Raw genomic sequence first — 22372 nt, 5'->3', positions numbered from 1 at the left:
ACTGTTTTAATGACTCTATTATATTTTATGGGAGAATTGATTATTACTTGTTAAAATGTCTGCGCAATTTTTTTTTAAAAGATTTTCTCCATAGCAAATGAAATTAAAAGTTTTCATTCTATTCTTTTTGCGTTTTCGTATTTTTGCAATGTTTTTTTAAGAATTGGTTTTATATTTAAGAGAAAACATTGACGACTTTTGTTGAATCTAAAATTCTTACAATTTCTCTAATTTTCCTTCACGACTCTATTTACCCTATTTATTCAAATCCACCTGGGATGTACATAGAATTCGAAAAACTGGTGAATATATGCAACTGGAGTGCTGCCCTCCTCTGTAAAACTCGAACCGTCGTTCCACTGACATTCTAACGAATCCAAGGAATCCAACGACGCACAGAAATCCAATGGTACGAAAGTTATTCGTCCGGCACGCTTGGGAGTTTTGTACGAGTGAGAATTAGCTGTCAGAGTAGAGCAAATACAGAACTTGTGAGGTCGGGACTAGTGTGTTTATACGTGCCGGCTGTTATCCGGGGGATCAACAAGGACGTAATTATTCGAGCATATCAATTGCAAATTGACGGAATCGAAATGAGGAATTTCCTCGGCTCTCTAACGATAGTCGGCGCTACAGTCTGACTTATTCACGATTTTCAGATTTTCTTCAACTTTTTGTTTGATATTTCCTATACTTCAATAGTTGAGATGTTGCAAGTCTTCTCCGTGTTAATTCCAGATTCAAAAATTCAAGATTAACGAATGTGCTTTTATTGACATTCAAAAACAAAAAAAAACATTGAAAAAATTAAAATTCAAAATTTTGAAAATTTTTCTCTTTTTTCCTTCGACTGTTCGAATTTCTCCTGACACGATAATTTCCCAATTTTTGTATTATACAAATGTTCCATGCAAATTGAAGTATTGATTCCCATACATTACGAATTTCCTCGCCGAGCGCAATTTTTTCGTGCGGAAATGCGATGAAAAATTCTCTCCGAAATAAAAAAAAATCCGGATGATAACAACTCCAGAACGGAGGTGAACGTTTAGATAGAGCAACTCCGAGTGAGAGAACGATACTGAGGACTTAATCGTTTGGAGAAGGAAAAGGTCGAGAGGCTCTCGTATCCTCATTCAACGAGAAATCAATTCTGCACGGTTGGGCCAAGTACCTCCTGAGAAAATGAACGAAAATGCCTTCCGGAGATTCTAGAACTCCTTTATAACCTCGTAAATGTATTAACTTCGATGCTCCGTACTTTGTAGTCTCTTAACTTTTAATACTTTTTTTTCGAGTTTAGCGAGTGGACGGAATATTGCGTGGGTCGAGTATTATTGATATTTATGGAACTACATTAAACAATATTGATCTTTAAATTAATTTCGGAATCGTCTTTTTCTTTATCCAGACAAAACCGATTCTCATTGTTTATTTTTTCTTTTGGTAAATTTATTATTAGTGGATAATTAGCACCCGGAATTGCATTTAGCAAGAAATAACACCCAGAAAAATAATTCTTTGGAATAAAAAATTTACTCAAACTTAAACTTTATTTTACCTTTTGTTTAAAATTTTGTTTCTATTTACTTGTTTTTATTTGCGTTTTTATTCACGTGGAATAAATCGTTTTTAGAATATAAACACATGTTTCCTTGATACAAATAAAGATTCTATCAGTTAGGAATTTAATCATGTAATCATTCTTCATTGGGAATTAATTTCAATTTCACTCACAATTTTTAATCATTTGTTAAAATTCGAAAAAAACCATTATACAATTCCATTTTGCAAGAACTGACACCCATAAAAATGATTTTTTGGAATAAACAATTTACTCAAACTCAAACTTCATTTTACCTTCTGTTTTAAATTTTGTTTTTATTTATTTATTTTTATTTGCGTTTTCATTCACAGGGAATAAACAGTTTTTAGAATATCAGCAAATGTTTCCTTGATACAAATAACAATTCTACCAGTTAAGAATTTAATCACGCAATAGTTTTTTATTTAAAATAAATGAATTATTTATTTCTTATAATTAAAAAAATTCCATTGAAATGAATATGCGATTTTACTAATTTCCAACAAAATAATTGTTCAAACGAATAGAAAATGTTGAAAAATTTCTCATTTTGACCCCCGCAAGCCTTTAAATCCTTTCAATTTCACTCACAATTTTTAATCTCCTAAATTTTCTCTTTTCGTCAATTCATTAAAACCCCAAAAAACACTAACAAGTGAAAATAATTGGACAGTTTAATTGTCATACACACGGAAGCTCGGGAGTCACGTCTCGGATGCGGTTAATTAACACTGATGGCTTCCACAGCCGTAGTAATTCGCCCGCGAGTAATAGTACAATAACCGATTCTGCACTTTGTCATTACAATTTAGTTCCGCGAAATCGTGAAAGTTGGGGTCAGAATTTGTCTCCGCAAATCATTTGCGCTATTCACTGGCTCAAGTCTCATTGTCTCGTTTGATCTTTCACTTCAGCTGTTGGTGACGTGAGAAAATTCAACGAATTTATTAATGATCGGAAGGGAGAATCGAGTGCTGCTAACGGCTATTCGTTATTGAATTTTATGTCTATTGGAGAAAAAATGTCGTGAAAGTTGGAAATGGCCGGAAAATCATCGAATTTCCTGGTTGAGACATAAAGAATCGATTGAACTAGATACAGAATTTAATTTTATGGGTATTCTTGACAAACTTTCACTGGAATATGATAAACGAGGGTTTGTTGGGGAGTGAATGATACATTTTTTCAATAAAGGTGGTACATTCATAGGGCTCTGCCGTGGGAAAGGATTAGGGTGAGAAGAAAAATTGGAGAACAATTGCAGGATAAATAAATCAGATGTTGAGATACAAACCAAAGTACTATTTAGGTCCCTCAATTTTATTTAAATAAAATAAAATTCATTATGAAATTAACAATTAATAGTAATAAAAATTTTTCTTTTCGTATACCCTTTCGTGTCTTTACGATTTGTTCCCTTCCCACCCCCCAACCCCCTGTACCGCATTCGCCGAAGGACAAGGGAAAACCTCATTTGAGGGAAAAACCTGCCCAGGTAGTCTTCTCTTGCGAGACTCCCGCTCGACAATGAAACCGTGAGATTTAGAGTGTCACAAATTTGAGCCCCTCCAGCCGGGAATCGAACCCGGGTATCCCGCATGCCAATCCCACACTCTAACCACACAGCCACCGCCGTCGGTATTAATAATAATAATTTTAATAATTAATTACAATTATCTATGATTTTTCTTTATTTCTCTTGTTTTTTTTTAATCATTAGAGCTTTTATCAAAAATCTAATATAAAGTGTTTGAATATTCATTTGTTTGGGAATAAACATTTATGAAATTTATTACTTTTATTATATTTTATAACATTAGCTTTTCGTCGATTCTAGTGATAAATTCCGCATCTTTGCTGCGCGGTTTTTCCGATAGAAATGTTGTGACAGAAAATTTTTTTACCCGGTCGTCAACACTCTCCAAATATTCAAATAGTCGAAAGTAAACCAATTGACATGAATAAAAGTCGAAATTGAATTTGAAATATATGCCTAAACAGCATTGCTCATTCTTCTAATCACGCAGGCGTCGAAATATTGATTTCAGTAGTTGTGGAGGGGATACCGGGCCCGAAGCAACAAGTCGTACGAGCGAAATAAATAAATCACTCTTGATAATATCTTGCTATTGGATAGAGTCTTCTCATTACTGCGATCACTTTATTTTCTATTATAGTTTTAAACAATTGGTTAATTATTTTTATTTTTGTCGAAAATGTGTGTATTGGGTACTCCTGTTGTCGTCAAATTCAGCAAAATTTGATTATAAAATTGTAAGTAATTAATTTATTTCCCTGTCGGATTATATTTTCTGGTCATGTTCAATTCTCGATCCTTTTGATTTATTTGGGTCTTGCCAATCGAACCTATTATTGTATTTCATCTTTCATTTCGTCGATTATTTCCACTTCGTTTATCGTTTGTGAATTTGTCGATGAAACTAGCTGGCGCCCAACATTTAACATATTTATTTATTCCTTGTGAATTCCTTTGATTTTTCTCCTCCCCTCCATAAGATTTTGTCGATTATTCATATTTACAATAAATTAAAATTATTTATTCACCGTCGAAAGACTTCTATCTCAGTTTAATGGAAAATAATCTATAGAAAAATCAAATTCTATTGGTTTTTTCTAGAGAAATTCCTCGACTCAAATTTTCAGTTTTTTATTTGACTTTTTTTTAATTTTAGGGAAAGAGAAAAAGAATAGAGCGGAAAAACTCGGACAATTAATGCCCAATCGCTAGAAATCCAATAGAATTTTCTGGTGAATTCGCCATTTCTTTTCTTTGTGACAAAATTTTGTATGAAAAATGGAAGAATAAACGACAGAATTATTCAGCCAAAAAAAAAATAACAAAAAGTAAAAAATAACAAAAAGGAACAGAAAAATTATTCCAAGTTTTTTTCCTCCGGGCAAGGGTCACCCAAGTGGTTATGGATCGATTGAGGAGAACGGTAGATAAGTACTGGCTCAAGTACTAGGTGTAGTCCACCTGATTATTCTACGTAGTCTGTTGCAAGGATTTACACACGCAGCAATCAGTTTTTCAGGCTTCGGTGGAACATGCTTACGATTATGAAACAATGGGTTTCTACTCGCTATCGAAACGTTTCGATACTGATTTTAAAGAAATAAAAATTAAAACAATGCGCAAATCTCTCATTTTTATTGATGAAAAGTGAACAAAAATGTTTTTTTCTCACGTTCTCTAGCGTTTTTTATGACGGAAATATTCAATGGGAAATATTCTGTAAAAAAAAATCAATAGAGTTCGATTTTTCTGTTGACATAATTTCTACAGAAATTTCTCAACCCACATTTTCCAGCTTTTTGCGTACATTTGTTTCGGTGAAAAGAGAAGAATAGAGTGGCAGAAACTTAGAAACTGAATGTAAGAATTTTTTTCTATAAGAAATATTTAAGTCATAATTTGCACCAGAATTCTTTATAGCAGCCAGGTGGCTGTCTACCGCAACCGTTAGACGACAGTTCGAGATAAAAATCGTGGAAGGAAAGGTCATACTATATAAATCACTGTGAGTGGCGAGCAAGATCATAATAATGTGCATAAAAAATAATAAACGCTAATTTCAATTTTTTTTCATCAACTTTTTTTTACTTCAAAGTAGTATCAATAAACTCCAGTTGGGGCATTGAGTGTAACAAAGAAAAATAAATTCACAAAGCCAAACAAAAATTATTCATCACTGATAATTTTTCCCGTGAAGTCTAACAAAAAGAAATTAAAAATTAATAATTAAAATTACTAATTAATAATTGAAATTATTTCTTCAATAATTTTTTTTAACAATAGTCTCTCGTTTGACTCGAGTATTTCGACATAACGCGCCCATTTCAAATACGCAGATACAAATTATTTATTACAAAAGTTTGACACTGACGATAATTTTCATATTAAGCGCGTAATTTTTATTCATGTTTTGTGATTTTTCAAGATTTTTTTCTAGATTTTAATGTTCTAACCTCCAAAAGTTAATTTTTTCATAAAATTCAGAGTTATATTTGCAATTTAGTAACGAAGCGGTAAAACGGTCTAAGCCGATTTTGACAATTTGCCAGTTTTCAATGAATATCTCGAAATCCAACGGAGATAGCAAAATTTTTGTTATAACCTTTTTTATACCACTCAATTTGTTCTACAAAAAAAGTTATTATGAAAATTTCATTATCTCCTTTCGCTTCAGAGATATTCCTGGAAAACTAAAGACGAAATCGACTTAAACCGTTTGACCGCTTCGCTATTGAATTCTAGATTAATTACTATTAATAATACTATAGCCTGCCGATTGAGCCCAAACTCAACTAGAATGTTTCTACTCATATTACCTTTCGTTTACAATTTATTTCATATTTTAATCTCCAAATTCAAGTTATGGTTACGCCACTTTAAGCGGAGGCCGCAGGGAAATTCCGAAATCGCAGGGGCTTTTATTTATCATCCTGAGATTTGAAAACGTGGAAATTCTCCTCGACGAAGTTGACTCAATCTTCCAGAATATAAATTCGATTATTCAGAAAAACATCTTGACTCACAGCATAGTCACCCCATTTTTCAACTAAACGATGAGAATCCGTCGTTGCCAATGGGTGGAAGGAGCGAGTTAACGCTGTCTCTCATTCTCACTTGTGCAAATGTTCCACTGAGAGTGGAGTATATCTCAATCTAGCGCTCAAACGACTCATGGAATCTCAATTAGAGTGGAAATAAAGTACGAGGGGGTGATCCTAATTACATTTGCGAAAGAGCATTATTCTGATTTATAAATTATTTCAATTTTTTTAATGGAACAAATGGGTGTTCATAAGTTTTCTTTAATTATGCTTTCTCCTGAATAAGCAAACCATTATGATGAGATGATAAGAATGTATTTAATGCATTAACTGAGACTTCAGAAGATAAATGAAGAGTTTACACAGAATTTCGAAATCCTTCAAACGTTTCAATTTTGCCAGATCTTATTCTGAAAATATCTTCGGAAGGAACAGGCCTAGCAAAAAATATCATAAAAGATTTTTCATAGAGAATTTTCTACTCTACAAGAAAGGTCCTTAAGATTCTTCTTCTAAACTCAACCGTTACCGAGATATTCGCTAGATAACGAAACTAGAATATCTTAACTTGGTAGGTACTTCTCCATTTTACTAGAAATTCCAAATAATTCTCGTAGAATATTATGCCACATCACTCATTCCGTGTTTCCATCGACTTTTACAGTTCATTGGTCAACGGACTCACAACCAATCGCCTCGAAAAACGTACGAATGTAAACACAGATACCCAGTGATCCTGTGAAGACAGAATACACTGTTTTAACTGTAACATTTTTAGTGATAAATAGAACGGAACGAGTCATATACACTAGACCGGACGCTCGCTGATCTATCACCCCATTTACTCCTGAGAAGCTTCGTTTTCTTCATTCAAATGTATTAAATTTAGTACAATCGCGAATACAGTAAAAAAACAAACGATACCACGTGTGAAAAAATTTCGTAGAAAACCTAGCGAATTCGCAACTGTATGCAACTTATTCTATTGAATTTTGCTTCCGAATGGAAGCCTTGTTTTGACGGATTTAAAATTTTAAACAACTGGAAAATTTGAGTCGAGGAAATTCTATAAAAATTTCAATAGACTAATTTGCATTTTAAAAAATCGATTTCTATTGACTTTGTCTGTAGAATATTTCAACAGAATCGGCCAAATGAAAAAGAATTGTCACGCGAATTTGCTAGGTTTTTCTGTTAAATTTTTTTGTGACATAGAAAAAAATCAATGGTAACGATGAACGATAAGTGAAAAATTAAAGGATAGTTTTGATTCTGTGATCAATTCCCTTTCACTTATCAAACTCACCCGGTCAATACCCGTAATTGTTGAAAAATAAGCGAAGTATTATCATTCAATTATCTAAAAAAGTGAACAATTTTGTTGAGTGATTCTGAAAATCCGGGAATTCTCTTGAAAACTGAGTAATTTTCTAAATTGCTGAATGAAAAAGAAAACAGACATTTTCCTTCAACTTCCTTAGCGACTAGGGAATTCTCATCATTCTCATATCAACGTTTGATGATAATCAAAAAATTAAAAAAAAAAAATAGAATCAAATGTAAGCCATTCGCGGAAAAAGGAAAATCGAAAGGATTAATTAATGAGATTAAAAAACTTCATGATGAAAGGAAATCCAAAAAGACAGAATTAATCAATTTTATGCATGATTAACGTAAAAAAATTACAATTATGACGCAAAGAATAATTTTTGAGTTTAAACAATTTTAAAAAACTTCAAAATATTTATTATATAAAAATATTCATTCATTTTCAAATATTATTCAATATCATAATATTTTAAATATTAATAATATTTATTTGTCTCACATTATTTATTTTCATTATCATTTTTTATTATTATTATTAATTTTTTTACTTATTAATTCATATATTCACTCATTACTATTATTTTATCATTCCCAATCGTCTTATTTTCATCTAAGAATTGGATAAATCAACAATAAAAATTCATCATCCTGAAATCAAAGTGACACCGTTTTTATTTTTTCATCTTTCATCCAGAAACAATTTTCGTGACGCGCCCCCTCAATTGTGACCCGAATGAAACCATTCCGAACGAGAGGGGATTTATTTTCCAGAGATATATTACAACGTGGAGCAATGAAAATGTGATTTATCCATTCTGCCGAGAAAAAAAACACTGGTATATTTCGGTATTTTTCTCTCTCTGAGCACTCGGGCATTCACTCATGCTAATCATCCCGAGATTTCGTGATTCATGAGTCGATTATGCAGAGTTTAACCGCTCAAACCCATTTTTATTACATTTTTTTTCTCAATTTCTCCTTTTTCCCCCGATTTTTCACTTCGTTTTCATTAGTTCAAGCGTAGTGTTAGTCAGGTGGATGCAGAATAGAAAGTGGTATTCATTAGGAATTTACAACGAGTGCACGGCCAGATTAATCCGCCCAAACGCGTCGAACTAGTGCCCTTTCGGGGCTGATCAATTATTCGCATTATATCGTTTCATTACATTTCGTCAGGCGTTACGATCACATTTTTCCAATTAGTCCTGAATGTTTGTTTTACACATTTATTCGTTAACAAAATGAATAACTGCGTGGAAAAATTTCTCCCGCCAATATCATCTCTCCATCAGAATTAATTACGACTATTAGAATATTCTCATTAAAATTTTCCCGACAAGGAGAGGAATTTTATGCGCCGCAAATGTTCACTTTTACTCGATTCTTATCGGGGTGCTCATCTCGTTTTCATCTGCATCAACACTCAAGTTAAGAAAACAGGTATATGAAATTTTACTTGGAATATTTGACAATAATGAATTAACCTGAAATTATTTTTGCTAATAAATTAGCAATATGCTTCCGAATGGTTATTTTGCATATCACTTCTTTCTATCATACATAATTCATTGTTTATTTCATTTCAATAAATTGCGTAAGATTTCTTTTTAACTAATTTTGTCAGATTTTCAACTTAGTTGAATGCTGCCATCATCATTATTTTTATTATCTCTTTCTTCTATACAACCGATTGTCTTTTTTACGGTTCTATCTCTCCCCTTACCCCTTCGATAAAATGTTAACAGAAAAATTTTATTTATACACACTTGAATGGATTTGAAACATCGATTTGAAGAAATCATCAGAAAGCTCACTTTCAGGGAAATCCATGAAAAATTCGAAATTTTCAACATTCATCATAAAAATTAAATCAACTAATATAGCTATCGTAATCATCTTTTAACCTCGACTTGATGGAATTAAAACAAGCATTTTAAGCTATGATTGAATTCATTTGAAGCATGATATTCAAAGATATCCCCGGAATTCTGATTTTCAAAAAATACAAAATTTTTGAAAATTTTCAAATAAATCAAAATAACGATTATTGCTATCGCCTTCATCTTCGAACTCGGTCAACAGAACAACCAAACCAATTTTTAAGCCATCATTTAATCAATTCAGAACATTTTTTTTAGTTATCATGGGGCAACCGATTTTCGAAAAAATTCGAAAATTAAAAAAACAAATCGATGAATTAAATTGTAATTAGCGGCGATCGATAGGGCTTAGCAATACCTACATTTGAAAGAAAAAGATTCAATTCCATTCATTCATTACCGAACAATTGAAGAAAAACTTGGTTATATACGTACACTGAGAAAAAAATTTATTTGTGAGAAATAAATTTTCTTAGCACAAGTAAATATTCAACTGTCCCATACAAAACTTCCATTTGATTACTTGTGTGAAGAAAATTTTCCCTGTTTTTCTTGGGAGAAGTAAATTTTTTTCTCAGTGTACACACACACACACACACACATACACGCTTCCATTCAGAAGAAAAAATCAAGAAATGTTTGAAAGCAGGTGCAACCACTTGTTTATAACAAGAAATGATTGAGTATGAATCATTTCAAATTGTTCAACTATACCGTGGAGGGAAAATTTGATAATTAAGAATATCCACGACTATAGGATCCCATCATCACCCTAATTGCTTATTTCTTCCATAATTTCTCTCTATTCTAAAATCTCAATAGAGCACAAGGGGTAGACGCAATCAGTGTGATCATCTTTCGAAACGTAATATTTCGCACTCTGTAATTTAGCACTGCATCCTTCAGTCTTTACTCAGTGCAGCGAGTCGTTAAGAGTGCCACTGGTTTCATCGTGAAAGTGACTTTAAATACATAATTATAAAATTCTTACTTTTGAATTAAATTAAAATCGCGAAAAATGGAATGATCCATCAATTAAAAACGATTAAATTAATCTCAATGATGCAAATTCCATCCAACTCCATCTCCATCCACCATTGTGGCCTGGGGTCACAAGGGTCCGACAGTTTATTGTCACCGAGGAGTTGAATAAATAAGGGATCAACAATTGTTAAAAAAAACAAATAAATAAATCGCGAGAAGAATTGTCCGAAAAAAAAATTATTTCTGTCATTTTCACCTTCGTTGAGCGTTTTATCATCTTCTGGGAGTCGAATAGACGAGGAATCGACGTTTGTTTGACAAAAAAATTCAAACCCTCGGCTGAAAACCCCAAATCACGATTGTCGTCGGGGATGGAAACAAGAAGAGTAAATTTACTCTAGAGATATTCGACCTTGAATTCAAATCGCGTCTCCGGTGAGAATGCGAGTGGAGGTCGTCGATCGTCCGTGAGACTATAAACCAGATAGTACAGATGATGCCACGTGCAGTGGATCACTCCCAAAAAGTGGCTGAATATCCTCGTATGTGAGGATTGGAAATTCAACGGTGGGATGCACCAAAATGCATTTCGTTTCTTTATTCCCTTCGTTACTTTTCATAGTTGGAAGGGAACACAGAATGTATGATGTGAATGTAAGATGAACTTGTGAGAAAGTTCGAATGAAATTTTACCAGTAGATTTTTCTGACTTTTAATGAATGAGAAAGTATTTCATCGAAATTTACGTGAATAATCATTAAAAATGAAGAATTCATCTCGAATTAATCCGTTTACATCAGCAATTAAGTTATCAAAACATTGACATGAAATTTGAAATTGGAATATTTGACACTAATAAATTAACGTAAAAGTTCAATGAAAATCAACATTTTTAATCTAAAAATCGGTATAAAAAAACATTAAAATTTAATTTTTTTACTCATTATATGTAAAAAAATCTAGAAAAGTTTTAAAGCAAATGCCAACATCTGTTTATGAGAAGAAATAATTGAGTATGAATTATTAGTAATTTTTCAACTAGATTGTGGGGGAAAAATTGATAATTAAAAATATACAAAACGTGAACGGAATATGAACCGCCAATTTTTCGCATTTCCTCGCATTCATAAACCAACATTTCTCGCAAAAATGAGAAATAAAGTAACTTTAATGAACTTTAAATGGCACTTACCTAAAATAAATAATTAATCTCCCGCGCTAAAATAAAAACAAGCAACTCCCGTTCCCATTCTTATGGACTTCAGGGGCCGATGCAGTTTCCTCTTCTCGGCGAACAAGTAATTAAAAAAAAATGAGTAACAACACAATCTTGAGGGGAAGGGCACGAGCCTTGGGCAAACTCAATGGGTTGAACGCACTCTGAACACTGGACTCTCCACCACCTGGCGAGCTTGACTGCCGGCCATGCACTGCCAGCAACAACAACAAGTTGTCTGAGGTACTTTTACCTCAGGAATTGGATGGTCTTCTGCACATTTACTCGGTTCTGTTCTCCTTCCTTTCTTCCTGGGGGGGTTTTTTTTTTCAAGTGGCCGAAGGTGAGCATTGACTCGTCGGCGCGCAATTCCTTCCGGGTCGGAGGTGCTTAACACTCGTCCAGTTGGAGATCACCTGTTACTAGCGAACATGACTATTTGCCATTCATTTTAACAATATTTTTATCGCGAATTGACAAACTCGGATATTTATTTAAATGAGAATGTTCCAATTACATGAAATGAATACTGAATTCATTCCAAATAAAAGATTATTATTACACGTTGATAAATTGACTCTTCAAACTTTAAACAATTCCTTCATTTATAAATAATTAAGTCTTTATTTGAATCAATAAAACATTTATTTATATTTAAAAAATGCATATTCGATGGGAATAAAAATACGAACAAAAGTCAATACAATTTTTTCTATTGAGACATTTTCCACAGGAATTTCTCGACATGAATTTCCAAGTTTTTTCCACTCTGTTGTTCTCCTCTTCATGAAAAATTCAAACAAAAAAACCTAGAAAATTTGAACCGAGGAATTTCCATTCAATATTTCCGTAGAAAGAAACGCATAAACAAGGTGCCGATTTCCTCAATAGAATCGTCCAAAAACTAATAGAAAGTTCAATACTAATCTAATAGAATTTTTTAGTGAATTCGCCAGGCTTTTTCTACAAAATTTACTCGTACATATCGATTCAAATAGACGAATTTTCTAGGTGTAGTCAGCACTTACACTGCATCTTTCATCACAGGATTTCTGCATAATAAAAAATTATGCGCACATGAAGGGCACCGCAACAACGGGCTATGAAACAAAATTTTCTTATTATCCATCTTTATATATTTCTTCTGCCCGCTTTTTACGATCCGAACGAGCACTTCCCACACTTTACGACGTATCCATAGCGGTTACACGGATTCACCACTCACCTATATCCCACTGATACGAGGATGCTATCCTAATCGTTCTGACTTCCATTCCCCTCCTATCGCAGCATCGTCGCAACAATGAAATATTTATTGTGGAAACGAGGTTGAAGAAAGGCCTTCGGAGGCTTGTTTACGTCGTTATCAAGCGTGGAAAATATCGAGGCATCAAACTCGCTGCTGGTGAGATACATATTTATTGTTTCAAGAGGTTTTTAGTGTTTTGAATGGAAAGAATGCATTTAAAAGGATATGAATAGTTGGTGAATTGGGCCAAATGTCTGGAAGTTATGGACATTGATAACTTTATGGAAAATATCACGCACGAAAAATTCCATCAAAAAACGTGGAAAATTCGATAGAAAATTCTGAGTCTTTAGTTGATTCTATTGAATAATTCCGCGGTTATACTAACCCTTTTTTTACAGAAAATGTCGAATAGAAACCATTTTGTAAATAAAACAGAAGAATTACATTTTACTACGTGATTGCTGCTATTGAGACGTTTTCTACAGGAAATCGTTTTGTCGTGGTAGTTGGTTCTGTAACATTTGTTTTATTTGAATTTCATCTCCTTCTGAAGCAATGTTAAATGCAAATTGATTGATAACATTTAATTCGCAATTTTCAATTTGATAATTCACATTATACATGCAATTACAATGCTTTCGCCTCTTCAGCAAATTCCCCTCGATTCATAGCAGCAGACTATTTCCATTAATTAACAAATATACGTTATAACCATTCATTAATATTCAAATTAACAGATAATTATTGTTCCGTGGCAACGAAGTATTAAAAACTAAATGTATAAATCATTCATCAGTAATGTGAGAATATTACTTGAAGGCTTAATTATCACGAATTCCGTGAGTCTGTAACAGTCAACTCCACTGGTTATACAAACTGTAACTGTCTCAATATTCCAAATCAATCTCTCCCCGTGAAATACTCAAGTGTATCTAGTCAGATTTTTAATTCAAAACAACCATTTTCAATCAATCATCTGCAACTTGGTGCACAATTTCTGATCGTTTTAAGTTATCACGGACGAAAAAATTTAATAGAAAAACCTATCGAATTCGTTAGAAAATTCTATTGAATTTCTATTGAACTGTTCTATTAGCTTTTGGCCGATTCTATTGAAATGTTCAATAGAAAATATTCAGTAGAAGAAGTCAATCGAATTCAATTTTTCTATATAACTTATTCTATTGAGATATTTTCTATAGAATTTCCTCGGCTCAAATTTTCCAAGTTTTTTTCACTCAATTTTTTTTGTTGAAAATATCTCAATAGAATAAGTTAGAACAATTGAATTCTATTGACTTTTTCTACTGAATATATTCTATTAAATATTTCAATAGAATTGGCCAAAAACTAATAGAACAATAGAAATCAATAACAAAACCAATAAAAGAAGGTTTCAATAGGAATCAATGGAATTCAACGAATTCCATTGATTCAAGGGGGGGGGGCAAAATCGTAAAAACTCGAAAGGGTATACGAAAAGGAAAATATTTGTTCTATTAAAAATTGAAAAATTTATAATTTTTTTCTATTTCTTACTGTGTTTATCTAGAAAAATCACTGCATTGGTAAATTTCATCTCGACGTTATTCTCATAATTTTCCATTACAAAAAAATATTAATATGAGAAAAATAACATCGAACAATTGTACTTCTCTCTTTATATCATCCAAAATTAACAATCCGTCCTAAAATTATTCAAACCCCTCGACTCCCACCTTATCTACATTACATTAGAAATGTTCCAGTGATTCAAATATCAAAGTGTAGAATAATCAGTTCGAAATGTCGAAGTTGAAGATTTGCATTTCGCAGCCGATAAAAATTTGAATAAAAAATTCTAGGTCAACTCCACCTGTCATTCACATTCTCAAACTCATCCGGAAAGCGTATTCCCTACCTTATCAGTGCGAGGAAATCACGCGGAAAAATTATCGATTGAACTCTGTACCACGTGAAGTCTCGAATGTCAAACGTCGCCGCTTGTAATTATTCATCTGTACGGTTTGTACTTATCGTTGTTTATTGATGTTGTAATAGATCATGGGAACCCCCGGGAAGATTCAGAAGCTTGATGAGGTCGTGGTGAACAGAATTGCTGCTGGGGAGGTCATTCAAAGGCCGGCCAATGCTCTCAAGGAATTGATCGAAAACAGGTTAGATTTTTTTCGATATAAATCACTTAAAAACCTGTTGATTATCCGATTCAAAACTACATGATAAGAATTATTTTCAACAATCCTATGAAGAAATGGCAAAACAGTAGAGAAAACTCTTGAAAACAATTATTATCTCTCTCAAGATAATTATTCATAATTATTGAGGGTTGACTTGAGCAGATTGTGATTATTAGTGGATGGCTAGACACACCCTAGGCAGACCCTAGTCAGGCGACTTATGGTTCTTTTTTATAACCTATAATTTTGTTTATTTACTGGGGCGCTACGCCCCCTGCTTGCTCCGCTCTCCAAATCCTCCCCATATGATCCCCAACATCCTTATTCTGACCTTTGTAACCCTTATTTTGACCCTCGTGACCCTTAATTATGGATTGTGTGCTTCGCGTTACGCACTTGAAATTTACTTTACGCACGTCTTTTGTACTTGTAAGCAAATTAAATAAATGAATAAAGTAAATTTTTCGTGATATCTCCCTGAAAAGTGCACTTTTCGAAACGGTTTAGCGTGTGTCAAGCGGTTGTTTTTCGCACGGCGTGCGTAAAATAAATTCTCGTGCGTAAAGTTTCGCTTTATGCACTCGTGCAAAAAAACAACCACATTAGCCCGACTATCGTTCCAAATAGTGAACTCGGCAGATATCTCAAAATACTAAATTTGGATACGAGTGCGTAAAAGTGTTTATTAAATGCGAGTGCTGCCCTCCCAAGGAATAAACAGCACTTTTCTCACGAGTGGCGAACCTTATGTTTCATCAAGATATGTAGAAAGCTTTGGGTGCGCAAAATTTCACTTTTTCACACAAGTCATGAAATAGTATATTATCTTACTAGTACGTAAAGTTTCACTTTTTCACACGCACGTGCAACACATTCCATTTTTTGTAATACCTGCCGAGTTCACGGTTCGGAACGCTAGTGGGGGTAAAGTGGTGGTTTTTTGTGCACGAGTGCTTAAAATTCGGGAGCGTGCGTAAAGTGAATTTTTCGGCAGGTATCACAAAAAATAGGATGTGTTACACGTCCGTGCGAAAAAGTGGCACTTTACGCACTAGTAACACAATATACTCTTTGAGCCGCGGGAGGTGACACTATTCTCACGAGTCTCAAACCCTATTTTTCATAACGATGTGCATAAAATTTCCCTTTACGTACAAGTGATGAAAAATAGGATGTGTTACACGTGCGTGCGAAGAAGTGAAACTTTGCGCCCTAGTAACACAATATACTATGTCATCACTCGTGTGAAAAAGTGAAATTTTGCGCACGCGAAGCTTTACTGAGCACCCAAAACCCCGGGAAAAAAATTTACCCTAAAATTCCAGTCTCGACGCGAAATCGACGAACATCCAGATAACCGTGAAGGACGGTGGTCTGAAGTCCCTCCAGATCCAGGACAATGGTACGGGAATCCGCAAGGATGACCTTGCCATCGTCTGCGAGCGTTTCACAACGTCGAAGCTCAAGAAATTCGACGACTTGAAATCCATCTCAACCTTTGGTTTCCGAGGTGAGGCCCTGGCGTCGATGAGCCACGTGGCCCACTTGACCATCATCACAAAGACAATTGAAGACAAAGTGGCTTACAAAGCTTTATACCACGATGGAAAGCTCAAGGGGCCTCCAAAGCCGCTCGCTGGTAACCAGGGGACAACAATTCTCATAGAAAACCTCTTCTACAATGTTTCAACGAGAAAGAAAGCCCTGGCAAGCCCCTCGGAGGAGTTCTCCAGGATCTCAGAGGTCGTCACAAAGTACTCGATTCACAATCCAACTGTTGGATTCACCCTGAAGAAGCAGGGAGAGGCACTTCCGGCCGTTCGAACCCCCCACAATTCCTCGAAAATCAGCAACATCAAGATCCTCTATGGGAGCAACATCACGAGGGACTTGTTGGACATTGAACTCGAAGACGAGAGCCTCCAGTTCAGGATGCACTGCCTCCTGACGAACCCCAACTATTCCAACAAGAGATTAACATTCATTTTATTCATAAATCATCGACTCGTTGATTCGTCACCCATGAAGAAGATGCTGGAGGACCTGTACTCGATCTATCTTCCCAAGAAGACCCACCCCTGGTGCTACCTGTCGCTCGACATAAACCCTGGAAATATCGATGTCAATGTGCACCCCACGAAGCACGAGGTTCGTTTCCTCCACGAAGACACCATCATCGAGAGGGTGAAGGTTGCCCTGGATGAGCAGCTCTCCAAGAGCAATTCCTCCAGGACTTTTTATGTTCAGGCTAGACTACCGCAAGTGGACATCACCAAGGACGTCCTGGAGAAGGTTCTACCAGAGTTCGATAAAGAGAAGAGGAAAGTTTGTGCCAAGGAGATGATCAGGACTGATGCCAGTGATCAGAAACTAGATAAGTTCAATTTTACTGTTACGAAAAGCGATGGAGGTAGTGATTCCATGAGAATTGATGAAGAAATTGAGGATAAGAATGGAAATGCAACTGCAGGGATTGAGGATAAAACTCCAGAGACTGGAAATGAGGAGAAAAATGAGGAAAACGAGGAAATTAGGGAGAGAAAGGTGTCTTCCTGCATGTTTGCAACTCCTAGAAAGGAATTTCTCGTGGATTTCGAGCCGGAAGGGCTTGAAGAGGGCCTGAAAACTCCGGAAAACCCCAGGAAACTGGTGAATTCACACTGGAGTTCCCTAGTGGACGAACCCACCAGTGAATCCTCTCAGGAAGGTCCGAGGGTGGTGGAGTCTGCTGCACCTCCTAAAGAGAATTACGAGGGAGGGGCCATTCTCCCTAAAGAAGTCCTTGAATTATTCAGCTCGGATGGGGAGAGCTCCAACGACACACCAGCCCCTCCAGACATCAACTCCAGTGTTGCTGATAGAGCGCTGAAGACTGTCTTCAAGTGCTTTGGGTCTCAGAGGTCTTCAGATGAGGATAAATCGTCTCGGCAAGAGGGAAATAACGAGAATAAAGAGTCGGATGTTTTGAATGGCTCGAAAAATGGAGGGGCTGAGGGAGATAAGACCCTGACACCTGAGAAGAATGAGAAGATGGGGTCCAGTGGTGGGAATGCTCCTGGAGGTGCGGAGGATCAGACTTCCTCTAGAAAACCTCCAGAATTCAAGTCTTATTCTGTGAACAGCACCAGAAGGGAAGTTCGACTGACGAGTGTTCTGAAACTTCGAAAGACTGTTGAGGATAATTATCACGAGGGCCTTAGGAACATCATCTCGGGGATGACATTTGTTGGATGTGTCGATGAGGAACTTGCTCTGGTACAGAGCGATGTGAACCTCTACATCTGCAATACAGCGAGACTTGCGTAAGTTGCTTCACAATATCATGTACGAGTAAAAGTTGATGGAAAAACCTAGAGAATTCGATAGACAATTTTATTGGTTTTCTAGTAGCTTTTGGATTATTTCTTTCTCAATCGAAATGTTGAATGGAAAATATTCTACGCAAATTATTTTTACCAGCCTGAAACTGCTTTAGTGATTGCCAACTTGCTCTGCGCACTTATTTTTATTCCTGCGCTATTGTATTGCTTATTGCATCATCCCCTCCCCATTTTCAATAAGGGTTTTGTATCTCTTACGAAATAAATTACTACATGAGAAGAGATGAAAAATTAAGTAAAAAAAATCTTCCAGAAATAATTCATCAACCGTGCAGAAACTTTCCTTTTCCGTATCTCCTCTCAGCCAATAACGGGCCAAAAAGCGGTATTAATCCAATTTAAATGCAAAAAAAGTGAAGAAAACAACTGCTTGGTTTCCTTGTGCCAACGTTTCGAGCTCTCAAAGAGCTCTTCATCAGGGCAAAAAATCATTTAATTCTGCGCCGAAAAAACGTACAAATGAAATTTACATCCAGTTTAAAGATTGCTATAACTATTTTCCGTGTGGAATTCACGATCAAAAATACATTAAATAAATTACTAATACTTTAATTTAATTAGTTATAGCAATCTGTAAACTGGGTGTAAATTTCATTTGTACGTTTTTTTTTGGCGCAGAATTAAATGATTTTTTACGCTGATGAAGAGCTCTTTGAGGGCTCAAAACGTTGGCACAAGGAAACCAAGCAGTTATTTTCTTCATTTCTTTGCATTTAAATTGGATTAATACCGCTTTTTGGACTGTTATTGGCTGAGAGGAGTTAGGGAAAAGGAAAGTAAAAAAAATACTGTCGAAGAATTTATATAAAAAATATCTGAATAGGAAAAGTTGTGCAGAAAGATTAAATTTGGATTTTGTCTGTTGGACATTTCGTATTAAAAAAAAATCATCAATAAAATCAGGCAAAAACTCGTAGAATATTCAACAGCGACGAATTCGGAACAAAATGCAATAGAAGTAATTATTTTGTTATGGGGATGTTGATTTCCTCGTGGTCCTTTAATCACTGACATAATACTGCAGTTTAGTGTTTCAACGAGTGAAAGTTATCCTCGGATTATGCATATTCAGAACTAGATCCACAAGACTATTTTCGTCATTACCTAAGATCTACTTTCATGAATCAATTAATGGAAGCTGTTTTTTTAGGGAGGAACTTTTTTACGAGATCATGCTGTACGATTTTGCTAATTATGGCGTCATCAAATTCTCGGTGAGATAATACACTTTTTTCATGCAAAAAGTAATCATTTGTATTGAATAACTGCTTAATTACCCGATAATTTTATCAATTAAATGTAAAGAATGAGAATTTTATAATGAAGAATATCTTTTTCTTGATTAAAAAATAAAGATTCTTAAATAGTTATTCTCGAATCGAGAATGTCGGGACATAGAGGAAAAATCAATTGATTAATTCTGTTGATCAATTAATTAATTATCGAACAAGTTCATTAATTACATATAAAACAATAGAATTCTACAATTGTCAATATCTTCTTCTTAATTGAAAAATAATCACTCTTGAATGTTTCTTCTGAATCCTCAAGAGAAAAAGAAATGCTCAATACTTTCAATCAATTATTCCTTCTCTCATTAAAAACAAATTATTCAGGAGCCCCTACCCATCTACGACCTAGCAATGCTAGGCCTCGAGACCGAGGAAGCTGGTTGGGACGAGGGAGATGGCCCCAAGGAGGAAATAGCCTCCAACGTGAAGGAACTCCTCCTGGAAAAGGCAGAAATGCTCAAAGAATATTTCGCAATCGTAATAGACAAGAGGGGAAACCTGCGCTCCCTCCCCGTACTCCTCCAGGACTACTTTCCAAATCAAGCTGAGATCCCTCTGTTCATCCTTCGGTTGTCAACAGAGGTCGAATGGTCTGTCGAGCAGACATGCTTCGACAACATCTGTCGTGAAGTCGCTAAATTCTACAGCAAAGTAGACACGAATAATCTCCAGCAGAACTGGAAACACTTGACTGAACATGTGATCTATGATGCTATTAAGGAGAGCCTGTTGCCACCTAAACATTTCTCCCACGACTCGACTATTCTCCAAATTGCTAGCTTACCTAATTTATATAAAGTGTTTGAAAGGTGTTGATCGTTTATTAATCACTGGTTGTTAATTTTTTTGTAATCTTGTAATAAAATCTCTCTGTGAAACGAATATCTATTTAATTAATCAATTGAAGGAAGGGGCAATAAAATGTAACAGAAATTTAAAATGAAAAAATGGCTAGGAGCTGGATAGCTCAGTTGGGAGAGCTCTCGAACGTCTGTAGTGGTTTTTCAAGAAAACTGAACATTTTCCCCTGTCATAGTACCAAAGCTCCTCCACAACCTTCATAATAACAGGCACCACCATTCTACTGCTAGCCATATCAATCTAATGATCTGTAATGCACGAAAATCAAGAAAACAATTTTGACTTATGAGATGCTCTTAACACTAGCCATGTAAGTTCTAATATTTGTACTCTGTTGCGTGATTTAAATTTTGGTGTATTCTTTTAATTGTTTATTTAACGCCTTCATCCAAAAATTTGTGTCAGTTGATAAATAAACATTATGAAAAAAAAGGAGAGCACCCGATGCATAATCGGAAGCTCCCGCGTTCACCATCCCGATCTGGACTATCCATTTTTTTCAGTAAAAATTTTCTGGTTATTCATATTGAGAATAATCCAGGTTACCCTTCTTCCTCATCCAAATCCTGTCCAATCATTTCCTACGACGTCACAAAGATGTGGAACGCTATATAAATTCCTTTCTTTGATGTGTTCATGGAAATAATATTCCATCAATAATATTTCTCCACCGCATTAGTGGTCAATGACCAATATAAAATTTTGATTTTGATTTTGATCTATAATGAATGATCTATAATCCTAGTCATGCTGATTACTTTTTTAATCACTAATGCATTAATGTTTTGCATTAATGGACCCCTTTTCGGTCACGAATTCAACAGAACGTATGTTTTATTACCTTGTTATTGAATGATGGTATAATGACGTCAATTTTCATGAGTCATCTAATCACGTATTCATTGAGATTCTATTATGAATTGTATTTGTTTTTTCCTCAAATCTCCTGTGGTTTTATAGAAAATACCTCAATGTCAAAAGGAAATAAGTTTTTATTTTCGTTCTCAGTGGATGCATCCATCACGATCCAGCCTAGTCACAACACTTTCGTGTGACAAAAATGTAAATAATTAAATAATAAAGGGGGTATCTCGTAATTCTCTTTTTAACTTCCCGACAACGGAAGTTATTCTAATTACCATGACAATGCATTTTTTATTTTTCATCAAAAAGTCAACTTCCATTTACGTCTTTTTCATTTAAGACCGAACTTGATACCCCAAGATTAGACTGAGGAAGTACCTTAAAAAGGTTACAGGACATTTCATCCCGAGACATTTCATTCCACATGTACAGATGACAGAGCTACCAGAATCAAAGACAGCTGAATGACAATAAAGGACAACAAACGAATTATCCCTGTCACTCAACGCACTCCACAAAAACAATACATCAATACACATCCATATCACTTATCGATACACAAGACGGATCTTACAATTTACTCCGATGTTTCAGTATAGATATTCCAACTACGAGGAACAAAAACACGATTTGAGAATCAAGTCTAACAAAATAAATTGCACATGGTATTGAAATTTGCCAAACCCAAAGAGGGCAAAAAACATTGATCGTTGATGCGCACACATTTTATAAACACACCTACGGTTCAGGTAAAGTGATATGGAAATGCAGTACCTATTAGAAAGGATGCAGAGCACGCTGTCATTACGAATTCATGGTAATTTCATCTTAATTGTTTCATGATAAAATAAAATGCGAATAAAATAATCAAATGGAATATCAATTTTTATAAAAAATTTCTTCTGAAGTCTTTTTTTTCAAGATTTTTTTCCAAAATAAGGATGAAATAACCCTAGACTGAAATGGGAAGCTGA

General features: G+C 34.8%; 1 protein-coding gene across 2 annotated transcripts; it reads left to right on the top strand.

Moving 5' to 3' along the window:
* The first annotated feature begins 3726 nt into the window (after positions 1 to 3726).
* On the top strand, positions 3727 to 20544 carry LOC107038673 (DNA mismatch repair protein Mlh1). 2 transcript variants are annotated; one of them, XM_015257908.1, is made up of 5 exons: positions 3727 to 3859; positions 14865 to 14980; positions 16327 to 18303; positions 19532 to 19595; positions 19998 to 20544. In XM_015257908.1, the coding sequence occupies exons 2-5, from the start codon at positions 14868 to 14870 to the stop codon at positions 20487 to 20489; spliced, it is 2646 nt and encodes an 881-aa protein (XP_015113394.1). In that variant the 5' UTR covers positions 3727 to 3859; positions 14865 to 14867; the 3' UTR covers positions 20490 to 20544. The 2 variants fall into 2 exon arrangements, with proteins under 2 accessions (XP_015113394.1, XP_015113387.1); XM_015257901.1 differs by lacking the exon at positions 3727 to 3859 and having other exon boundaries at positions 14792 to 14980.
* The last annotated feature ends 1828 nt before the right edge of the window (positions 20545 to 22372 follow it).

This window comes from Diachasma alloeum, unplaced genomic scaffold (genome assembly GCF_001412515.2).
Source record: "Diachasma alloeum isolate Michigan unplaced genomic scaffold, Dall2.0 Dall_scaffold_00178, whole genome shotgun sequence".
Lineage (NCBI taxonomy): Eukaryota > Metazoa > Arthropoda > Insecta > Hymenoptera > Braconidae > Diachasma > Diachasma alloeum.
The sequence above is the reverse complement of the archived record's forward strand: the minus strand, read 5'-3'. Positions and strand labels throughout refer to the sequence as shown.

Excerpts from the sequence above, each read along its gene's own strand:
- LOC107038673 (XM_015257908.1), top strand. The coding sequence starts at position 14,868 with ATGGGAACCCCCGGGAAGATTCAGAAGCTTGATGAGGTCGTGGTGAAC. Across the intron at positions 14,981-16,326 it reads AAGGAATTGATCGAAAACAG|TCTCGACGCGAAATCGACGA; the intron begins GTTAGATTTTTT and ends CTAAAATTCCAG. Across the intron at positions 18,304-19,531 it reads TGCAATACAGCGAGACTTGC|GGAGGAACTTTTTTACGAGA; the intron begins GTAAGTTGCTTC and ends CTGTTTTTTTAG.